Source organism: Procambarus clarkii, chromosome 40 (assembly GCF_040958095.1).
Source record: "Procambarus clarkii isolate CNS0578487 chromosome 40, FALCON_Pclarkii_2.0, whole genome shotgun sequence".
Classification (NCBI taxonomy): domain Eukaryota; kingdom Metazoa; phylum Arthropoda; class Malacostraca; order Decapoda; family Cambaridae; genus Procambarus; species Procambarus clarkii.
This window is the reverse complement of record NC_091189.1, coordinates 12,736,907-12,762,575: the sequence shown is the minus strand read 5'-3', so window position 1 is coordinate 12,762,575 and position 25,669 is coordinate 12,736,907. Positions and strand designations below refer to the sequence as shown.

Genomic DNA, 25,669 nt, shown 5'->3' with positions numbered 1-25,669 from the left:
CCAGGTACCGTGTAAAGTCACGTGTATTATTGAATTCCACCTCAAGCTCTTCTTGCCTTGCTTGGGCTGGACGGTAGAGCGACGGTCTCGCTTCCTGCAGGTCTCCCGTTCAGGTCTCTCCTGCAGGCGCTCAATCCCCGAACGTCCAAGTGGTTGGGCAAACATTTCTTTCCTCCCGTCCCATCCCAAATCCTTATCCCCTCCCAGTGCTTTATAGTCCTAATGGCTTGGCGCTTTTCCCTCAGACTTTCTTTCCCTTCTTCTTGCCTGAATGAATCTTAGATATATATATAGGTATGCACGTGCGCGCGTGTGTGTGTTGTGAACATTGCGGTAACTATAAATATACTGAATATTAAGTCAATATACAGCATAATATTTTAAGTATGTCAAACAGTTGGTAAACTTCACCAAATGAAAAAGTTTTTGAAAATGATGAAAGTTTTGTTGACGAACGTAAAAAGTCTAAAAGTCCAGTTACAGATTTACAACCATAACGATTAAGTTTTGAATTTCATGTAGATAGCGTTGAGGTTCCTCGGCTGGCTGCAAAGTCCACTACGGGCTCACCATAGCCCGTGCTACTTGGAACTTTTTGTTCCAAGTAGCGAATCTTAAACAACAACAACAACAAATCCTCGGCTGGCTCTCACACTTCTGGTCCCAGCATCCTACAGTGCTTCTGTAGAATTAAATTATTTCTACAACATCTCTGATGTCTTCTACAGGTTAGGTTATAGTTTTTCTACATTCATCTTAATTTCCTCTACAGCTTCATGGATATTTTTTCATCAGCTTCTTAAATGTCTTCTTCATTTCATTAGATTTCACGGGACACAATTTTAGCCGAATTTCTTGAATAGAGGCAGCAATTGTTCAGATTTTCCCTTAAAAAAAAACCTTTGCGTCAAAACGTTCTGATTTTAAAACGTGAGTTCAGGGATCATTTTTATTTTATGTTGTATTAAAATATTTATATTAAATTAAATTAATATTTATATTAAAATATGTATAATTACAGTAATATAAATCATTATCGGGTCAGTTGAAGAGATCTGGACATCCGTAAGCGCGAGATTTTTGTTGTCACGATATATTTCTCCCCAGTTGCTTGAGAGAGGCGAGAACCTTAGCTCTCTAGCACACCCGTAGCGCGGTGATGACGGTGCCTCAACAATTTTAGGACCGTCGGGGATCGAACGTGGACCCAGCAAGAAACGAGAGCGTCGCTTTACCGAGAAGTGCAAGTGGTGCGGGTGAGGCTTGACCGCCTCTGGTTGATCAGTGTAGCGAGGTTACAATAGTATACTGAATACTGTAACAAATGTTATATTATAAATGTGAAGTGAAAAAGAGGGTTATGGGTGCGGGTCCCGGCCGGGATATTTTATAGCTTCAATTTTAAACGAAAGTAATTAAATGGGGGAAAATGGCTTTAGTTATTTGTTATGTAGTGTACGGCTGTGTTGTCCTTGTCAATGTTATTATTTTATTCTTTATTTGTTCCATTTTTTTATTCAATGAATTATTTGTAAAACTAAAAAAATGCGAAAACCAAATACTTATTTAATTTTGTTAAGGCAATGTGAACATATTTCATATGGAAAGATGGCGGTGGTGGTGGTGTTGGTGGTGATGTTGGTGGTGATGGTGGTGTTGGTGGTGATGGCGGTGGTGGTGGTAGTGGCAATAGCGGTGGTGGTGGTGATGGTAGCGGCGGTGTGGTGGTGGTAGTGGCGGTGGTGGTGGTGGTAATGTCAGTGGTGGTGGTAGTGGTGATGGTGGTAGTGATGATGGTGGTAGTGATGATGGTGACGGTGGTGGTGGTAGTGATGGTGGTGGGAGCGACGGTGGTGGTGGTGGTGGTAGTAATGATGGGGGTGGTAGTGATGGTGGTGGTAGTGACGGTGGTGGTAGTGATGGTGGTGGTGGTAGTGATGGTGGTGGTAGTGGTGGTAGTGATGGTGGTGGTAGTGGTGGTAGTGATGGTGGTGGTAGTGGTGGTAGTGATGGTGGTGGTAGTGGTGGTAGTGATAGTGGTGGTAGTGATGGTGGTGGTAGTAGTGGTAGTGATGGTGGTGGTAGTGGTGGTAGTGATGGTGGTGGTAGTGATGGTGGTGGTGGTGGTAGTGATGGTAATAGTGATGGTGGTGGTAGTGGTCATGGTGGTGGTAGTGATGATGGTGGTGGTAGTGATGGTGGCGGTGGTAGTGATGATGGTGGTGGTGGTAGTGATGATTGTGGTGGTGGTAGTGATGATGGTGGTGGTAGTGATGATGGTGGTGGTGGTAGTGATGATTGTGGTGGTGGTAGTGATGATGGTGGTGGTAGTGATGCTGGTGGTAGTGTCGGTGGTGGTAGTGATGGTAGTGACGGTGGTGGTGGTAGTGACGGTGATGGTAGTGGTAGTAGTGATGGTGGTGGTGGTAGTGACGGTGGTGGTGGTAGTGACGGTGATAGTGATGAATGCGGTGATAGCGACGGTGGTGACGCCGTAGTGATGACAGCGTCGGGGGACGACAGCGACAGAGCGGATGTCAGCAAGGCGGCGGCCGCCACCACAAGGATGGCGCCCGAGTAGCGCCGACACGCCGACAATTTATACACCAAACACGCCACATTACCACCGCCGCCGCCGCCGCCGCCCTGCGCCCGCTAATAGCGTGATTTACCGCCTGCTGCCCAACCCTGATTTATTCCCTGATTTTCAAGAGGTAATTGAGGGATTTTTGACAGCTGACAGGCGCGATTTATACACTGATCTTGCACGGATTCTTCAGTGCTTGTAAACTTGATTGATATACCTTTTTTTATTGCTTGGAAACGTAATTTGAACAGACTTGAGGTTTCCAACTGCTGAAGACCTTGAGATTTATTTGTTTCATTTCTAAAGAATTATAAAAGTTATTTAAGCTTTGCTCTTCACGATATCTCTCATAATTACAGGTTCTGTGTAGAACTGATAGTAATGAGAAATATATACTACGTTCTTTTAGTATTTTATCGCCATGGCAAATATAGGTTATTATTATTATTATTATTATTATTATTATTATTATTATTATTATTATTATTATTATTATTATTTGCTAAAAATAAAATAATAGATATTAAATATATATTATAATTATCTATCATAAATTAAATTACAACACATACTCCTACTGCCACTATTTCCACTACTACCACTGCTGTAATTGCAATAAATAAAAACACTTGAAATAATGAATCTTTTTTTTTTCGTTTGGTTATACTACGTACTTCTTAGTCGATGTTTCATGCCTCCGCTGCTGGGTTACGAAAACTCCCATAACTTGTTACGAATGTGTCTCTTACGGAGATTTGTAGGCGTATATAGCGTGCTTCGTTTTATATATATATATATATATATATATATATATATATATATATATATATATATATATATATATATATTTATATATATTTATTTATTTATTTATGCAATAATAATAAAAGACGCTGATCTAAGTAATTGCTGATTATCATTGTTTAATAATAATTTCGGTAAATGCTGTTGTGTGTTATTGAAGCATAACTGTCGTTGTTCCATCTTGTTATCAGAGTATACCTCTGCTTGTTCATCTTGTTATCAGAGTATACCTCTCCTTGTTCATCTTGTTATCAGAGTATACCTCCTTGTTCATCTTGTTATCAGAGTATACCTCTGCTTGTTCATCTTGTTATCAGAGTATACCTCTGCTTGTTCATCTTGTTATCAGAGTATACCTCTCCTTGTTCATCTTGTTATCAGAGTATACCTCCTTGTTCATCTTGTTATCAGAGTATACCTCCTTGTTCATCTTGTTATCAGAGTATACCTCTCCTTGTTCATCTTGTTATCAGAGTATACCTCTCCTTGTTCATCTTGTTATCAGAGTATACCTCTCCTTGTTCATCTTGTTATCAGAGTATACCTCTGCCCGTTCGTCCTGTGTTATCTACGTATAACTCTTCTTCTTCTTCGACCTGAGTTTACATAAGGCTAAACTCACCAGCTTTTACTTAGGCAACAAAATGTACTTTACCAGAATTTTCTGGGCTTCGGTAAATTGTTGATAGAACGACCCAAATAGATTGTTACATATCAATTTGAATATTGAAGTTTATTTGCAAGTTTGATGAGATAGTTTACCACATATGTTACCCACAGATTTGATGATGATTACGCTTACTTGAATATTCAGGCTTCGATAAATTGTGGATAGAAAGACGCAAATAGAATGTTACATATCAATTTGAATATAGAAGTTTAGTTGCAAGTTTGATGAAGTCACATATCTTTCCCTCGGATTTTATTATGATTACGCTGACTTCAAGGTAAGCGTGTGTATTTACTATTTGTATTTACTATTTGTATCTGAAGAATCGAGCTATTAGCTCTTGGACTCCGCCTTTCTAACCGATTTTATATTTTTCTTCTTGTGTCTACAACATATACTTCATACGCGCGCGCGCGCGCGCACACACTCTCTCTCACACACACACACACACACACACACACACACACACACACACACACACACACACACACACACACACACACACAGGCGGGACCAATGAGCCAAACCTCAACCCCCGTAAGCACAATTCGGTGAGTACACGATCACCAAGAAGCAGCCCGTAGCAGCTGTCTAACTCCCAGGTACCTACTTACTGCTAAGTAAACAGGAGCACCAGGGTGACAGAAACTCTGCCGCTTTGTTTCAGCCTCTGCTGGGGATCGAACCCGGGCTCTTAGGACTACGACCCCATAGCGCTGTCCACTCAGCCGCAAGACCTCGAGGTGTGTGTGTGTGTGTGTGTGTGAGAGAGAGAGAGAGAGAGAGAGAGAGAGAGAGAGAGAGAGAGAGAGAGAGAGAGAGAGAGAGAGAGAGAGAGATGAATAGGCAATTAATAGTATAATGAAATATAAAGTTCAAAAATAATTTCGGGCCTTTATTGACCGTGAACTTCATAACAAATGGTCTCCCAGTAGATGAGCGGAAGAAAGATAAACCGCACTTCTAAATAATAATTGGTTTACTTGTAAACCTTGTAGTATAAATATAAATAAATATAAGTTTCAAAGGTACCTGACTTTATAACAAATTGTTTAAATATGGACCAAAAGCGGTGAGGTAAACCTCTACTACTCAGTAATAAATAGTCTACTGGTAGACCAGTGGAAGAAAGATAAACTCCCATTAATAATAAATAGTTTATAACTCAACAGAAAATTAATAAGAATAATAAGAAGAATCCAAGAATACCAAACTTAAGAAGTGAACACGATGGCAACAAACAACACCTCAGTGTGTGTATATATATATAAATATATATATATATATATATATATATATATATATATATATATATATATATATATATATATATATATATATATATATGTCGTACCTAGTAGCCAGAACGCACTTCTAAGCCTACTATGCAAGGCCCGATTTGCCTAATAAGCCAAGTTTTCACGAATTAATTGTTTTTCGACTACCTAACCTACCTAACCTAACCTAACTTAACTTTTTCGGCTACCTAACCTAACCTACAGATATAGGTTAGGTTAGGTTAGGTAGGGTTGGTTAGGTTCGGTCATATATCTAAGTTAATTTTAACTCCAATAAAAAAAATTGACCTCATACATAATGAAATGGGTAGCTTTATCATTTCATGAGAAAAAAATTAGAGAAAATATATTAATTCAGGAAAACTTGGCTTATTAGGCAAATCGGGCCTTGCATAGTAGGCTGAGAAGTGCGTTCTGGCTACTAGGTACGACATATATATATATATATATATATATATATATATATATATATATATATATATATATATATATATATATATATATATATATATATATATATATATGGTGGGTGTTGTGTGTCTAGAAGTTCTCTGTCTCTCTCTCTCTCTCTCTCTCTCTCTCTCTCTCTCTCTCTCTCTCTCTCTCTCTCTATATATATATATATATATATATATATATATATATATATATATATATATATATATATATATATATATATGACTGAAAACTCACACCCCAGAAGTGACTCGAACCCATACTCCCAGGAGCAACGCAACTGGTAACTACAGGGCGCCTTAATCCGCTTGACCATCACGGCCGGACAAAAGGAAGTGATAGCCGAAGCTATTTGAACCACTTCCCCGCCGGCAACTCGGATGGTAATCTTGGGCATAGCATTTCACCAAACCACCTCATTCTTTGGGGCACACATGAGGAACACAAATGCGAACAAGCCTGAATGGTCCCCAGGACTATATGCGACTGAAAACTAACCTTAACCATTCAGGCTTGTTCGCATATATATATATATATATATATATATATATATATATATATATATATATATATATATATATATATATATATATATATATATATACACACATATACATCTTCACTCCTTCTGAAGATGTATTAATATACGAAAGTACTTAAGGATATTCCTGTTTCAATTTTCCTCCATGGTCTGACACTGTCACATTTTTAATCACGTGTTTATTTTTCGTGATTTACACACACACACACATATATATATATAAGTCAAATTTTCCTGAATTTCAATATTTTTCTAATTTGTTTCATATGAAATGATAAAGCTATCCATTTCATTATGCATGAGTTAATTTTTTTAAATTAACTCCTACCCTACCTAACCTAACTTAACCTATCTTAACCTAACCTAAACTAACATAACTAAATCAATAATTTATGTTCTTAATATAATATAATAAAAATATTTAAACTAAACCAACTAGAAACAATTTATTGAAAATAAAGAGAATCACTCGGCCTATTAGGCAAATCGGGCCTTGCAAAGCCGAGAAGTGCGTTCCGGCTACTAGGTACGGAACACATATATATATATATATATATATATATATATATATATATATATATATATATATATATATATATATATATATATATATATATATATATATATATATACATACATACATATATACTCGTGACCTAGTAGACTGTTAGTGCGTCACTCACCCATCAGCGAAATCACAAAAGAACTGTAACGGGAAAATGTATCAAGGATTCTGCCCAACATTGGAACTCCTCCCCGCAGCTTGTGACTATTTCTACCCTTCCCTTCCCGGCAACACTCTTGACATGGCACAAATGTCGTGGAACACATTGTCATGGAACAGATGTCACGTAACACGTGGCATAGAACAGATGTCATTAGGTGACGCTAACACTGTGTTGCTGCTCCTTGTGATGTTGCTAAGGTAATGTTATTTATTTGAGACATTGTAATGTATGCGTATAATCATTTTAATTTTGTCACGTATGTTTGGTACATTTTTTATTTTGTTGTTATAGCTAATTATACATATAAAAGTTTTGTTAATAAAATTTAAAAAAATAATTATTTGTGTTAATAATAATATTACTTCTACTTCTGCTATTATTATTATTATTATTATTTGTTTAGTCAATAGAACTAATAATAATAATAATAATAATAATAATAATAATCAACAAGACAATAATAATAATTGCAATTACAATTTTATTAAAAGTATAAGTATATAATTAAGGCACAAATCTATTTATATGTATAATTTGCTTTTTCTATACAAAACTCATGTATTTATTATCCCATCCTCCAGTTTTGGTAATACATACAGTAACGATGAGGACCATAGTATGTATACCGACGTACAACGAAATTAGAAAGTAGAAATCTGACAAACTGGAAAACTATTTTTTTACTTGTGTTGCTTTGACAAATTAAACTAACCTAACCTAGGCCTAACATACGATACCTGAGGCCTAATATAGTACATATGTGTGCTATACTAGGCCTAGGAATATTTTAAGTTTGTTTTTTTAGCGTCATTTATTTTAAAATAATTCCTTACTAGTACAGGAACTTTACTACTATTTAAAAGCTAAGTACGTACGAATTCGTGACTATTGACGATGGTCACAATAGGAACTATCTAAACAGGAGGATGGAGTTGGTATTAAAACACGATAAAATTAATAATAGTGTAAAAACAGACACTTGTGTAATTTTATCCTATATTATGTTTGTGAGAAGAAATTACCATTACTTATATTTTTAATAGTGAAATGCTGTCCTTGATTTTTATATCTGAAGACATATCCGACAAGCTGAGAGAGAGAGTACAGTGACACGGGTCAACAACGTATTAAAAATTGTCTGTTGCAAAGATGAAAAGAGCGATTTATTATGCATTTTGACGTGCTGGATTCAGGTATAATAATCAAAACTGCTCATTAGCTATTGTTGTATGTGTTTAGGTTTACACAATAATAATTACATAATTACACAATCTTGCACGATTCAACAAGTGGCGGATGCTGAACGTTTTTCTCCCAGGGTGCAAATGATGGAGGGAATGGCCAGTGTGTGTTGATATAGTGAACCTCTCTCGCACGTACTTGTGGTCACTCTCGAACCCATTGATGATGTGACGACTTATACTGAATTTTGTAACTAGCTCATCAAGATTGTAACTTGCTTTGCTAGATGAATTGTGGGGTTCAGTCCTTGAGCCCATTATGTGCCTCTGTAACCCTTTCCACTACCGCCCACAAGATGGGTATGGGATGCATAATAAATGAACTAAACTACAAAACTCGCACGACTGTCCCACTCCCACACACACAACAGTACTGCGTGTGACCCCCCGGCCCACCTCTCATAACAGCAACACCCTTCAAGACGCCTCAGAGCTGCCACTCATCTTGACCATTCTTGAGCAACTCAAAAGCTGCTTCATGTTGTCATAAATTTCCCTAATATGTGTTGCAAAATCCAGTGGAATTGATGGCAAAAAACTACCATTATGCAGCTAAAGGCTTATTTTTGTATCTATATATACAAAAGTTCTTACAGTCTTGTAAAGCCACTATCACGCGTAGCGTTTCGGGCAGGTCCTTAATCTTAATTTTTCCCAGAATACGACCCGCCAAATCGTTTAACAACCAGGTACCCATTCACTGCTGGGTGAACAGAGGCTACTGTTAAGGATTGGCGCCCGGTCAATCCTCCCCGGCCAGGATACGAACCCAGGCCAAAGCGCTAGCGAAGCGCCGAGCTAGTGTTTTACCATTGCGCCACGGGGACTGCAACTTTACTTTAAGACTCGTCTTGGATGAAAGCTAGAGCTAATCAACAATTTCCAACATCAATTCCGTTCTCAGTGACCCAGAATTAGTCGAAATTGACCTCATTGGTTTCAGAAGCATTTTGGTTACAGACCAGTGTTACCATACACTTGATGGTTGAGTGCCAGGCCCAGGAGCTGAGAGTTCACCAAGATGTTTCAAATTAAGATCCCACGATACAAGATTACTTTGTCATAACTGAAGTTCAAATTTACCCTGACTCTCCCACACCAACTTACCGTGACATCTCCCACACCAACTTACCCACACATCTCCCACACATCTCCCACACACACACACACACACACACACACACACACACACACACACACACACACACACACACACACATCTCCCACACACACACACACACACACACACACACACACACACACACACACACACACACATCTCCCACACACACACACACACACACACACACACACACACACACACACACACACACACACACACACACACACACACACACATCTCCCACACACACACACACACACACACACACACACACACACACACACACACACACACACACACACATCTCCCACACATCTCCCACACACACACACACACACACACACACACACACACACACACACACACACACACATCTCCCACACATCTCCCACACACACACACACACACACACACACACACACACACACACACACACATCTCCCACACATCTCCCACACACACACACACACACACACACACACACACACACACACACACACACACACACACACACACACACACACACACACATCTCCCACACACACACACACACACACACACACACACACACACACACACACACACACACACACACATCTCCCACACATCTCCCACACACACACACACACACACACACACACACACACACACACACATCTCCCACACATCTCCCACACACACACACACACACACACACACACACACACACACACATCTCCCACACATCTCCCACACACACACACACACACACACACACACACACACACACACACACACAACATCAACCTAACCGTGAATCACAACACAAGACGCGGGGCGAACCATCAATACTCTAAATATATCATCACAGATTAAACAAAACACTATATATAACTTCCTTAAAAAAAAAAAAAGAGTCGTAAAAAAACACTAAGTTTAGATAATAGAGCCTTAAGTCAGCGTCGGAAAAGAGAGATATAGTTTTTCGCTCGCGCAAAACTTGGAGACGGATCCGGATTTAAGACGAATCCGGATTTAAGACCTAGGAACCGCTGCCAGGCCAAGGAGGGGGATATACTGCATAATTACCCCGGGGTTTGAGCACCAAATAAATTTCAAAGTTTAAAGTTTCGTCTTTGGGAGCGTCACATGGAAAAAGCATCAGTTGGAATTAAAAACATTTAATGCAAAAGGAATTAAAACTTGGGTTATAAATCTTTGATGAAGTTTTCCTGGAGTTCCTAATGAAAAATCCTTCTTGAATTATGATTAGACATTAAAAAACTTTGACCAAAACTCCTTACTTACAAACTTGGGCCTTCATTTTTCCTCCACTCCGCTGATATATAATGAATGAAAACAGATGAATTAAACCTTTCCGTGCCATTTCATTCACCTTCGATCTCTTTCCAAATTGATGCGACCCCGCCCGAAGGCGTTGGGGGAGGGGGGGAGGAGGGCGAGGCTCCAGGAGCACGAGTCAGGCTCCCACACCACACACTCACGGCCTAGACACACTACTCCTATGCCTAAGGATATGTAAAATGTTGGAGAGGGGAAACAGGGGGAAGAGGGGGATCAGGGGGAGGAACTGGGATGAGGGTCCAGGGGGGAGGGGGGAGGGGTGAGAGGGGAAGTCAGGAGAGGTCGGGGGATACGCTAACTGTGACACACTGTTCGAAACGAGTGATAATTCTCAAAATTCAAGACCAACTTTTCCCATTACCAAGTCAGATACGAATGGGCTTGTTTCCCCGGGTTATGTGGGGCAGGGGGGGGGGATAGAGGTTGCGGAGATGGGGGGTAGTGGAGGGGGTATTTGCAGGAGGAATGGTGATGGGTAGGCAATAGACTGATGGCGTCTGAAGAAAGGATAGGATGAATAGGAAAACGACAGGGAGTGAGACTTAAAAAAGTGGTGGAGGGGGTTAGTATAGGCTTTTGATAATGAAAGAAATGAAATGTAGGATTACAAAGAGGCTTAGGTGTGGAGTCACTGATCCTCACCTACGATCCTCTCTCCCTCCTCTGCACTTCCTCTTCACACAATTTTCACCATCTTAAAATATGTGTTTATATTTTAAGGGCTAAGTAGAGCAAATGCTTAAACATTGATTACAAGAGATGACTGTTGAGGTGACCAGGAAAGGTCACTACACTGTGAGTGGTCACCACACACACACACTACACTGTGAGTGGTCACCACACACACACACTACATGTACTGTGAGTGGTCACCACACACACTAAACCAAACATTAAGAGGTTAATGTTGTTTTCTTACCTTAAGTTAAAGGCAACGGGTTAAAACAACAGTCACTCACAGGATCATACACCATCCCACCACCAACACGTAATACATTTTACTCCTAGACTGGAGGCGAATGATAGTCCAGTAGTTTTCAGAGTGCCCGTGGCGTCAACCAGTATTATGTGCTGTTGTCTTTCTAGCTCTCTCTATAATGACGCTTTGTTTTCCAAAAGTTTCCAAAATGTTCATGTTATCACTGCCAATTTCAGACGCCCTTCTCACTACTCTTCTCCGGACTGTCGTAACACTATTGAGGCGTCTCGGAGGGTCAAGTTGTGTTCCAGGCCACGTTCATCCTACTTTCCTGAGCGGCTGACAGTTGTCCATTTTCCAGCAGTAGCTATTGCATTTTCTCCCTCAACCAATAATCCTGGCTGTCATCTTCACACCCTCTTCCTGGAAGCCGGAAACTTCTATTTTTCAGTCAATTCTAAAACATCCCGACGTTCCATCTGGACAGGCGACAGCGTTTAATTTTCCAGAAGCTGTTAAAGCAATCTTTACATAACCAGCGTTCAAGACAACCCATTCCCAATTCTTGACGACCGTACGCTTTTCACTTTCCAGAGGTCCTTAGAATATCTCCGGCATTAACCAGAGTTCCAGGCGGCCTTCTCTTCACTCTCGAGGATGACCAACAACTTTACATTTTCAGTATTTGTTAATGTGACCACGGCATCAAGTGTTCCCAGGCAACCTGCTCTCCACTCAAGGATAAGGCAACAGCTTGCTGTTTTACAGAGGTTTCCAGTATTATCCAATCTTCAAACATCATTCCAGATCGTCACATTATTCTCGTGGGAAACAGAGAGCTTTTAATTTTCCAGGAGTTTTCAGAGCATCAGTTGTGTCATTTTACGTTTCAGGGGGAACCCCTACTCCACCCTCCTCTTGGACACCCGACAGCTTTCCATTTTCCAGCGGTTTTCCAGCCGGTGCCCAGAGGAAGTATTGGGGACCGCCAAATGGAGCGGCCGTTCTCCGCCCATATAAATGTCTCGTTGAATGATCGTTTGTGCGACCTCACAGGAAACGAGGCGACGTAGAGGAGGAGGAGGAGGAGAATGAGAGGGGAGATGAACGAGGGTAAAGTGGGGAGGAAGGAAGCCGCCGAGTCCACACACACACACACACACACACTGGACAGTCTCCTCGCTGAATCAGAAACGGATGCCATTTCTATAACTGTCAGAGATCAAGGCACCGGTCTGGAAACTTAAACCCAAATTATTGAGCTGATGTTTACGGGTGTGGTGGTGGTGGTGGTGGTGCATATATTCAACACTGAGCTAAAGTAATAACCAAACTTCTTTTTATCGTCAAGGATTATTAAATTCCAAAAGTTAAAAGAAGAAATATTTCCAGTCATAAGCGAGTCTCACATTCCAGTAATAAGAACAAGCGCGCCATGTTCCAGAGCGAAGAGGCGCCGCTCCTTCCAAACGGTAAACCACCAAGTTTGGGCCCCAATGTTCTTGATTGATCCACTGGAAAATTGGTAGAATAATAGCGGCCGCCAGAAATTAGTGCGCCCGGCCGGAAACCCTGGAGATAAACCCTTCAAATTCATATGAATATTAATCAGGCCTGGGTGAGCCAAGGAGCCGAGGAGGCCGGACTGAGCTCACTAAGGGGCGGAGGGCTTGCCACCCGTTCCACACTCCAGTAACCCCAACCATTTCCTTGGTGTTATCAATTTAAATATTAACCAAATTGACGAAACTATTTGCATCGAAGTGGCATGAGATGGCAGGGAACAGTTATGACACAAGCGCCCTCTGTGATGATCAATTGTGCACGGCTAAATGATGCGCTGTCTATTATGCAGGCTGAGTGGCCGGCCAGCTGGAGTGTAGAGACTGCAACAGCAGCAGGAGCAGCAGCAGGAGCAGGAATAATAACAGTAGAAGGAGCTGTAGGAGAGGGGGAAGAAAAACATTACAATAAACGGTGGGATAAGAGAAGATTCAGAACAGGGATTCGCTGGGGAGCCTCGCTTCTCTGATGACGAGTGGTGATGTCTGAATGAGCTAACCTAACGAGAAATGAGTGTGTTAGTAAGTCAGTGTTAGTGAGATTTATAATTAGTGTGTTAATACGTGTGTGAGTTAATGAGTGTGACGCGCCTATGAGAACATCACCTACACATATCTTTATCCCATTTCTACTTCTCTCTCTCCTCCTCCTCCTCTCACTTCTCGTGTGGGGGGATGGGGGAGTGGGTAGGGGAGAATACAGGGCGCGACACAATACATCTGCCGTTTATGTAGCGTGAAACAGCCCCCAGGCGGGCTACCCACTTTTATACAGCGGCCATAACAGTCGCATCAACCTAGATTATACCTCTTGGACCGCTGACCACTGGAGAGTGCTGCTGCTGCTGCTGCCTCCCGCCTTCCCTTGCTTTGGCTCTCTGGTTTATCTTGTGTCTATCATCATCTTCCTTGCTTTTATATTTTTTTCTCTCTTGCTCATATAATCTCTTTTCCCGTTTTCTGTTTCCGTCTCTTCCCCCTCGAGGAAGGAACAGTTAAGGAGGAGGAGGAGGCCTGCTCCTGGTCCTAAGGAAGACCAGGAGGCGGCCAGGAACCATGCTTCCAGCGCCAGGCGTCCCAAGCCACCCCAAGCCCGCCGGCTCATCTCATTTGCGTTATTCCGTAATGTAATTGATTGTAATACTTATGCTTGAACTAATAGTATCCGGCTCTCGGTACATCCGTTCTGTGGTGGATTCCGGTGCGTGTGTGTGGACACACCTAATTGTGCTTGCGTGGTTGAGCTTCAGTTCTTTAGTCCCTCTTCTAATATATCAATCAACTGAAGACAGATTTCGGAGCCTATTGGGTACTATTATAACTACATTTCAAACTGTGTATGGAGGCTGCTTCCACGACATCACTCCTAAGTGCATTTAATATTTTAACTATCCTGACACTTTAAACATTCTACCTAATGTCTCAAGCTCATTTGGGTACTTACTTTCCACTTGTGCGAGTACCACCCGTGCTAAATAGTCTCATTTTTTATCTACCCTATTATTAATTCCCATGTGAATCTTGTATGTGGTAATCATGTCTCTCCCTCACGTTCCTGTCTTCCAGTGACTTGAGGTTCAATTTATGTAGCCTTTACTCGTAACTCATACCTCGTAGTTCTGGGACTAGTCTGCGGCATGACTGTGAACCTTCTCCAACTCGCCTTGTGCTTGACTAGATAAAGACTCCAGGCTGGCGCTGCATACTCTAGGACTGAGCTGATATATGTGATATACAAGGGGTCAAAATTATTCCTTGCACAAATTTCTACAGGCAGGTCTTATGTTAGTTATGTGTGGGGTGTGTGCGCGCATGGGTGTGTGTGCGGGGGTGTAAGCGCGCATGGGTGTGCGCGCATGGGTGTGTGTGCGGGGGTGTAAGCGCGCATGGGTGTGCGCGCATGGGTGTGTGTACGTGGGTGTGTGTTTGTGGTTCGTGCTTATGTGACGCGTTCGAATGTAGTGTTCAGAATTTTGTTGTTGAGTGCCTTGTGTTAGAGGCGTTGCGGCCCGTGTACAACCATCGGCATTGTATTCTTAATGGACCAGCGTCCAGTGTCGTGTATCCGGCGATGTGTTAAGGTGTTCAGTTGTTCAGTGTTCACGAGTAATAAAGCAGAAAGCCTATCAAACATGGTCCCCAAACTACTCCGATGTTCAAAATTTTTCGTGGGGATCCTCGACGCAATTTGCCCTAGGGGCTTTGTTCTCCAGTTTTCGTCAGAGAACTCGACTTTGCTTTTAAAATTCAGGCCTTCGAGATACTATTTTTATTTTTATTTCGTGGCTTGTGTTGGATTTGAACGTTTTCTTTTGTTTACTGTCAGATTCTAATGCTTATTCGTGCTTATACACCCTTTGAAATTTTGTTTTGTTGTTTGCATACACTCTTGGCTGTTCTCTGTCTTGCCTTTGTTTGTATTTTATAGTGATCTGTTTATGTGCGGTTTACAATCTCTGTCTGTCTGTCTGTCTCTCTCTCTCTCTCTCTCTCTCTCTCTCTCTCTCTCTCTCTCTCTCTCTCTCTCTCTCTCTCTCGTGCTATATAGTGGTAATGGCTAGGTGCTTCCTCCTCATAATTCCCTCTCTCTCTCTCTCTCTCTCGTGCTATATAGTGCTATATAGTCGTAATGGCTAGGTGCTTCCTCCTCATAATTCCCCCTCTCTCTCTCTCTCTCTCTTTCTCGTACTATAATTTCTCATGTTTCCTGCCTATCCAAAACATCTACATTGTTTAAAACCAGTGTACAATTCAACCAATCACCCTCCTGTTATCTCTGTTGATTGTTCTCCTTTTCAAGAAAGTGATTAACGACTGTATTAGGTCACCGTCACTAACCCACCCATCATTTGACACCATCTTCTTCGCCTTCTACAGATACGGAGCTGGATACGACCTCGCGGCCCGCCGGAAGAACGCCACCAGGGAGTCGACGGCGACGCTGAAGGCGTGGCTGAACGAGCACAAGAAGAACCCCTACCCGACCAAGGGGGAGAAGATCATGCTGGCTATCATTACCAAGATGACGCTCACCCAGGTACGTCTTGGTGAGGGGGAGGGCAGGGGTGATGGGCTTGGTGAGGGGGAGGGCAGGGGTGATGGGCTTGGTGAGGGGGAGGGCAGGGGTGATGGGCTTGGTGAGAGGGAGGGCAGGGGTGATGGGCTTGGTGAGAGGGAGGGCAGGGGTGATGGGCTTGGTGAGGGGGAGGGCAGGGGTGATGGGCTTGGTTAGGGGGAGGGCAGGGGTGATGGGCTTGGTGAGGGGGAGGGCAGGGGTGATGGGCTTGGTGAGGAGGAGGGCAGGGGTGATGGGCTTGGTGAGGGGGAGGGCAGGGGTGATGGGCTTGGTGAGAGGGAGGGCAGGGGTGATGGGCTTGGTGAGAGGGAGGGCAGGGGTGATGGGCTTGGTGAGGGGGAGGGCAGGGGTGATGGGCTTGGTGAGAGGGAGGGCAGGGGTGATGGGCTTGGTGAGAGGGAGGGAAGTGTTGATGGGCTTGGTGAGGGGGAGGGCAGGGGTGATGGGCTTGGTGAGAGGGGGGGAAGTGTTGATGGGCTTGGTGAGGGGAGGGCAGGGGTGATGGGCTTGGTGAGGGGGAAGGGCAGGGGTGATGGGCTTGGTGAGGGGAGGGGTGATGGGCTTGCTGAGGAGAGGGTTGATGGGCTTGGTGAGGGGAGGGCAGGGGTGATGGGCTTGCTGAGGGGAAGGGCAGGGGTGATGGGCTTGGTGAGGGGAGGGGTGATGGGCTTGGTGAGGGGAGGGGTGATGGGCTTGGTGAGGGGAGGGGTGATGGGCTCGCTGAGGGGAGGGTTGATGGGCTTGCTGAGTGCAGGGTTGATGGGCTTGGTGAGAGGGAAGGGGAGGGTTGATGGGCTTGCTGAGGGGAAGGGCAGGGGTGATGGGCTTGGTGAGGGGAGGGGTGATGGGCTTGCTGAGGGGAGGGTTGATGGGCTTGGTGAGGGGCGGGGGATTTAGTTGAGGGAACTGGAGTGGTGATATACTGATGGATTGTGGCATGTAACAGGTGGTGGTAGAAAATAGTAGATGATGGGGTGTAGTGGCAGACATGGTAGATGATGGGGTGTAATGGTAGATGATGGGGTGTAGTGGTAGACATGGTAGATGATGGGGTGTAATGGTAGATGATGGGGTGTAGTGGTAGATGATGGGGTGTAGTGGTAGACATGGTAGATGATGGGGTGTAATGGTAGATGATGGGGTGTAGTGGTAGACAATGGTAGATGATGGGGTGTAGTGGTAGCCAATGGTAGATGAGGGGGTGTAGTGGTAGACAATGGTAGATGATGGGGTGTAGTGGTAGCCAATGGTAGATGATGGGGAGTAGTGGTAGACATGGTAGATGATGGGGTGTAGTGGCACCTTCGGGTGGACCAGGTGGTCACCCATCCTCAGCCCCCTCCCTCACCGTCCCTCACCTCTCTCCCTCCCTGCCGCAGGTGTCGACGTGGTTCGCCAACGCCCGCCGGCGGCTGAAGAAGGAGAACAAGATGACGTGGGAACCTCGCAACAAGACGGACGACGATGACGCCAAGCTCTCCGACGACGACGACGACGAGAAGGAACCCGGAGACAAGGATGACGACGACATCAAGAAAGTCGACAAGGATGGAGATGCCTCGAGTAAGTACACAGTTTTAGTTCTTCGAAGATAGGACGAAGATAGATTCTTCAAAGATGGGATAATATGAGCGAGAGGAGTCGAAAAATGCGCGATGGGTTGGCTTAAGAAATGTGTTACCGAGTCGTCTGGAGATAATGAAGATGAAAAGAAGAGGAAGAAGAAGAAGGAACAAGGTGAGATGCAGGAGAAGTGGGAGATTTGAAAAAAAAATCCTAAGTAAATGTCACAAAAAGATATCTGAATTAGAATATTCGAAGTTGGAGGCCGGACACTTGGGGGGGGGGGAGGTTCTAGCCTTACCCTCTTTACAGTAATAATTGTTGGGTATGTACCCAACATGACTGGGGTCGTGGTTGGCACCACTCAAACAAGTATTATTTATAATAAAACATTTTCGAAGCAACATTTTGAAATGAAGGATTTTGTTTTCAACTAAATTCCGAGTATTGTCTCGCTCAGGTACAGCGTCTCTCACCGCTTAAAAGCTGACGAAGCCATTTGACCAGCAGTTCGTTGTTGTAAAGGACAAAATTGTTGTATAAAGGACATTGGATTTTTTGTGGGGGGAGCTACGGAAAACCGCACAATGTTTGTTTTTTCTGGACGCCACATTTTTTAAATTGGAAATAATGTTTGAGAGCGAGGAACAAGCTTTTAGCGGTGGTGGTTGGGTTCGTTGTGGGGATTATATTGACTAGCGGGGGTCGCTGGGGAGGAGTTTGGTTTATATCTCGCTTTCTCGCACACACACGACCGTGGTGTGTCACCCGCACATGATCAGTCTCAAGAGAGTGTAGAAGAACCCGTCGGCGACCGTTCACCCCCCCAATTTTATTTGATCATGTTTGCGACTAAGGAAGAGTGTTAGGCTAGGATTGGTTAAGTTAAAATAGGTCAAGTTTAGGTAGGATAGATCCAATTTGGATAGATAATGTTAGGGTTAGTTTACCGGTAAGTTGGGTTAGGTTAAGTTAGGCTCAGATAGGTTAAGCCAGGTTTTGGTTAGGTTTGGTTGGGTTAGGTATATGATTTCCAATTATATATCCTCGTGGTTGGTAGTAGCGTCTCCTGTGCCATCCTTAAGTGTCGTATGTACTCCACACGTCATTACACACACACACACACACACACACACACACACACACACACACACACACACACACACACACATATATATATATATATATATATATATATATATATATATATATATATATATATATATATATATATTAATAATAGGGGTACCACCTCTGGTGCCACTTATGGGTTGGGGACTCATAGGCTCGTGGAAGTGAATAAAGAGCATTCACATAAAATCTTGTCATATGACTCTTAAATATTACATATACACTGCAACCTGCTAATGTGTATCTACTCCTTCTCTGCCGCTGAAGATGCTGCGAGCGTCAACGAAACGCATCATTAGTTACTCGAGTCAGGAGTGTAAATGAGCTCTGGAGAGTGCAGGAATATGACAGTATTGCGAGAGTGGATGAGGGGAACTATAGAGGAGGGGGCGGAAATGACTGTGTGTAGGGGGAGAGAAAGGGGTTCCTATGGGGTATAGCGACACCTAACTAGCAGTATGATAGCGGAAATTGGGAGTAACTAAATGAGAGGTGGAGGTGGCAACTGAGTGACAGTGTTGCCATGGGCACAACATTAATGGGGGTGATAGTGTTGCCATGGGGCAGAACATTAATGGGGGTGATAGTGTTGCCGTGGGGCAGAACATTAATGGGGGTGATAGTGTTGCCATGGGGCAGAACATTAATGGGGGTGATAGTGTTGCCATGGGGCAGAACATTAATGGGGGTGATAGTGTTGCCATGGGGCAGAACATTAATGGGGGTGATAGTGTTGCCGTGGGGCAGAACATTAATGGGGGTGATAGTGTTGCCGTGGGGCAGAACATTAATGGGGGTGATAGTGTTGCCGTGGGGCAGAACATTAATGGGGGTGATAGTGTTGCCGTGGGGCAGAACATTAATGGGGGTGATAGTGTTGCCGTGGGGCAGAACATTAATGGGGGTGATAGTGTTGCCGTGGGGCAGAACATTAATGGGGGTGACATTGTTGCAAAATGATGAAATTGATCTCAACATTTCCACCAATAAGCCTCCAGACTCGCCATCGACAGTTCCACGGGTCAACTCTGGCATTCCGTGATATACTTGGTGATTTTCGTTGTTATTTTGTGATGTTAAGAGCTGTAATTGGTCATGGACTTTGCTAATAAGCTTGTTTTGCATTAAATTACCCACGTGTGTGTGTGCGTGCGTGTGTGTGTTGTGTGTGTGTGTGTGTGTGTGTGTGTGTGTGTGTGTGTATGTGTGTGTGTGTGTGTGTGTGTGTGTGTGTGTGTGTGTGTGTGTGTGTGTGTGTGTATGTGTGTGTGTGTGTGTGTGTGTGTGTGTGTGTGTGTGTGTGTGAAGCCATCACCTGCCGGAAATAACAAAATAGTATACACTACATTTATATATATATATATATATATATATATATATATATATATATATATATATATATATATATATATATACATATATATATATATATATATATATATATATATATATATTATTAACATGCCTGGGGAGCCTAGAGTAAATCAGTTGGAGCACTACCAGCATTCCTGGTTGAGTACAAGACATTTCTCCCTTAATCGTCTCGGCCACGACACCACCCAAGCTATTCAACCTGAGACCCTACTGACTCCACTAAATACATACTAAAAATGAAAATAAAATTAATAATAATTCTTAAAATAATAATAATAATAATAATAATAATATTTTAGAGAGCTTTATAGTAAAGTTGTACTCGTTCATATTATACTTATGCTATTATAATATTACCTTTCATCCTCGTTCTCTCGTTAGTAACATTGTGTCTCTTTCTCTCCATACACTGGGACTCATGATGCCAGTCTTGGCACCTCTTCCCTTTCCTCCACCTGAACTTCCTCTCCGTCCTTACTTCCTCCGCCGAACTGACACTACGTTTTAATACTAAGTGTAATAAGTACTTTTCCTGACTGCCATACATAGTACATAATTGCACTTATGGGGCTGTTACATTTATCTCCCCATTTTTGCAGGACGGACTGCACCATCCTTACTTCCTCCACACCCCCACAACCACCACTACCCCACACCCCCACCACCACCAAGCAGCATGCTCCACACCCCCACAACCACCCCCACCAAGCAGCACGCCCCACATCCCCACCACAACCCCCATCACCCACCAAGCAGCACGCCCCACACCCCCACCACCCACCGCACCCACCAAGCAGCACGCCCCACACCCCCACCACAACCCCCATCACCCACCAAGCAGCACGCCCCACACCCCCACCACAAACCCCATCACCCACCACACCCACCAAGCAGCACGCCCCACACCCCCACCACAACCCCCATCACCCACCACACCCACCAAGCAGCACGCCCCCACACCCCCACCACCACCCCCACCAAGTAGCACGCCCCCACACCCCCACACCCCCACAACCACCCCCACCAAGCAGCACGCCCCCACACCCCCACACCCCCACCACCACCCCACCAAGCAGCACGCCCCCACACCCCCACACCCCCACAACCACCCCCACCAAGCAGCACGCCCCCACACCCCCACCACAACCCCCATCACCCACCACGCAGCACGCCCCACACCCCCACCACAACCCCCATCACCCACCACACCCACCAAGCAGCACGCCCCCACACCCCCACAACCACCCCCACCAAGCAGCACGCCCCCACACCCCCACACCCCCACAACCACCCCCACCAAGCAGCACGCCCCCACACCCCCACAAAGCAGCAGCAGTAGCAGCAGCAAACGCGAGACATTACCGTGCTGCCAATGAGAGACAAGTGGTGAACTTAACAGTACGGGGCGTCAAACAATCGAACAAGATTGTCTAGCGGCGGGCGTGTTGCGGACAGGTTGATGAGAGGAGAGTGATGGATGGAGGCCGCCCAACCACCTGGCCTGTCGCCCGGCTGGCATACGTCGTCCCCCACCGACACCCACTCTCCTCCACACTCGCCATTTTTTTTGTCATCTTCCTGTGTACACTGGAGGAGCAGCCATTCTGACGGGAGTTGATGATTATTCAGATGTGATGGATGATGTGTGCTCAAGGGGCGTGCCTCCTCCTTCTACCCCCATCCTCACTCCTCATCTCTTCCGATACACACACCTGTTCTAAGGCTAATTTGAATCATATTTACGCTTTCTTTGGAAGTCTTGGTACACTGTTACCACGTGTCTTTAGTCTTAGCCTGGAAGGCTCTCAGGTTTTACAAGGATGTGTGTCCTAATTACTCCAGACTCAGCAGAGGAGGAACTCCATGCTATATTGCCATGATATATGGCCATGATATATGGCCATGCTGAAACTCGACCATAATATATTGACACACTGTGCTAGGTGGTGGTAATAGGTGGCTGTACTAGGTTCAAATAATTTGCCGATATTCTAATGAACCTTGAGTAATATCCTGTCAATTTCCAGTTGGGTGTTGCCTTCCTGCAGGTCAGGCCCACTACCAGGGTGAGGGAGGGTGAGGGAGGGTGAGGGAAGGTGAGGGAAGGTGAGGGAAGGTGAGGAAGCTCCGTTAGTAGTGGGCCTCATCTGCCTCCTCACACCTCCACTCAAGTGACTCACACTCTTGTATACAGTCATACGCACACACACTGTGTTTTTGCGGGGGTTGAGCAAATCTCAACCCCCGCAAAAACACAACTAGTAAACACACACACACACATTATATATATATATATATATATATATATATATATATATATATATATATATATATATATATATATATATATATATATATAGTGTATGTGTGTGTGCGTACTTGTGTACGTGCACTCACATGCTAATTTGATAAAAAACTAAATACATTTCAAGTCTGAGGATGTATTATCCCTGGAAAGAAGACATGACCTGCATACAACACCACACATTCTTTCTAGACATGACCAGTAACAGTGAAAGCCAACGGCGCCACAACTACGCATCTCTACTACTACATCTCATCTACATATACTACTACATCTCATCTACATCTACTACTACATCTCATCTACATCTACTACTACATCTCATCTACATCTACTACTACATCTCATTTACTTCTCATCTACATCTCATCTACATCTCATCTACATCTCATCTACATCTCATCTACTTCTCATCTACATCTCATCTACATCTCATCTACTACATCTCTACGCATTCCCTATATTGCATAACTAATTATTAGTTTTGTCTAAATGCTGGAATTAGTAGTGCATGAAGGAGTTGCCAAGAAAGTTAAATGAAGTCTTAAGTACACAATTATTGCAATAAATGATATAAATGAGCCGGCAATAAATTAGGCTCGCATAGAATTGTTCCATGTTAAATTAATTAGTGGTTATGAGTGTTAATTAAGGCCTATTCAGCCTATTCACTATTCAGTTCATTTACTTTTTGGCATATGTTGAGTTGAGAGAGGGGTGGGGGGGGAGACTTAAGGGCAAGTTAACACCTGTACACTTATCACTCAAGACCCACTTAACACCCACTTCCTTCAGTGCGACTCTAATTACTCAGACTTACATCCCTGAGTACCATGGCTTGATTAGCTCAAACACACACACACACACACACACACACACACACACACACACACACACACACACACACACACACACACACACACACACAGGGATCCAAGAGTCAATGCTCGATCCTGCAGACACAACTAGGTGAGTACACACACACACACACACACACACACACACACACACACACACACACACACACACACACACACACACACACACACCATACACACACACACACACGCCATATTGTAGGATCCTCCAAGAGGACTTAAACAGGCTGCAGAGATGGTCAGGGAAATGGCTACTGGAGTTTAACAAAAGTAAATGTAAAGTTATGGAAATGGGATCAGGTGACAGGAGACCAAAGGGACAGTACACAATGAAGGGGAACAGCCTACCTGTAACGATTCGAGAAAGAGACCTGGGAGTGGATGTGACACCTAATCTAACTCCTGAGGCACATATAAATAGGATAACGACAGCAGCGTACTCTACACTGGCGAAAATTAGAACTTCATTCAGAAACCTAAATGAGGAAGCTTTTAGGGCGCTTTACACTGCCTACGTGAGACCCGTCTTAGAGTATGCCGCGCCATCATGGAGCCCCCACCTGAAGAAACACATAAAGAAACTGGAGAAGGTTCAGAGGTTTGCGACGAGGCTTGTCCCAGAGCTACGAGGGATGGGATATGAAGAGCGGCTGAAGGAACTGAACCTTACGACACTAGAGAAAAGAAGGGAGAGAGGAGATATGATAGGGACATATAAAATACTCAGGGGAATTGACAAAGTGGAAATAGATGAAATGTTCACACGTAATAATAACAGAACGAGGGGACATGGGTGGAAACTGGAAACTCAGATGAGTCACAGAGATGTTAGGAAGTTTTCTTTTAGCGTGAGAGTAGTAGAAAAATGGAATGCACTTGGGGAACAGGTTGTGGAAGCAAATACTATTCATACTTTTAAAACTAGGTATGATAGGGAAATGGGACAGGAGTCATTGCTGTAAACAACCGATAGCTAGAAAGGCGGGATCCAAGAGTCAATGCTCGATCCTGCAAGCACATATAGGTGAGTACATATAGGTGAGTACACACACACACACACACACACACACACACACACACACACACACACACACACACACACACACACACACACACACACACACACACACACAACCCTTCCCCCTTCCCCCCCCCCACACACACACACACACACACAACCACCCTTTTCGAATTACCCATTCACGCCGTCTCCACACACATTGATAATTACAAATCACAAGAAAATAAAACCCCCAACACCAGGCAATCGCTAATCATTTCTTCAACCCCGCCCGAGAGAGTACTGGAGATAATGATATCGTAAGAGCACTTTAATATGGCAACAATTGGCAATATCATGCGGTTAACGGTTATTTGGATCGACGTGATGACCATTTACCGAGGACAATAAAAGTGCGGTTACCGGGTCGAGCACTTAACTCCATCCGGATGACAGGACGTAATCAGGACGTAAGTAATACCGAGTGCTTTATTGCACAAGAGACAGATGGGTCACCTGGTGCTCCGTTTTCTATAAGTCCTTGCAAATGTATTAGTCCAAGTTGTTGTTGTTATTATTATTATTATTATTATTATTATTATTATTATTATTATTATTATTATTATTATTATTATTATTATTATACAAAATGACCTGAAATAGAATTGGAACTACAAACTGGTGAATGTAGTAGATATAATAGAGAAAAAAATAGATTGGTTAGAAAGGCGGGGTCCAAGAGCTAATGGCTCGATTCTGCAGATACAAATAGTTAATACACACACACACACACACACACACACACACACACACACACACACACACACACACACACACGCAGTATAGGTCCTGAGGTACAGTGGTCTTCGTCCTCGACTCACAGTAGAGGATCGCGAGTTCGATCCCTGGGCAGGACATAAATTGTTGTTGGGCGCTGAGTGGACAGCACTCTGGATGCGTAGATCTAGGGACCCGGGTCATGGTGGAAACAAATGGGCAAAGTTTCTTTCACCCTGATGCTCCTGTTACCTAGCAGTAAATAGGTACCTGGGAGTTAGACAGCTGCAGC

At 43.7% G+C, this 25,669-nt stretch overlaps 1 protein-coding gene across 3 annotated transcripts in view; it reads left to right on the top strand.

Annotated features, from left to right (window-relative positions):
• Positions 1 to 25,669, top strand: part of LOC123749551 (homeobox protein caupolican) — a 258,164-nt gene that overhangs the window by 135,454 nt on the left and 97,041 nt on the right. For all 3 annotated transcript variants that reach the window (XM_069338693.1, XM_069338690.1, XM_069338692.1), the window contains 2 exons: positions 16,151 to 16,310; positions 17,729 to 17,912. In XM_069338693.1, coding sequence (XP_069194794.1) covers positions 16,151 to 16,310; positions 17,729 to 17,912 — 344 coding nt within the window. The remainder of the gene's footprint in view (positions 1 to 16,150; positions 16,311 to 17,728; positions 17,913 to 25,669) is intronic.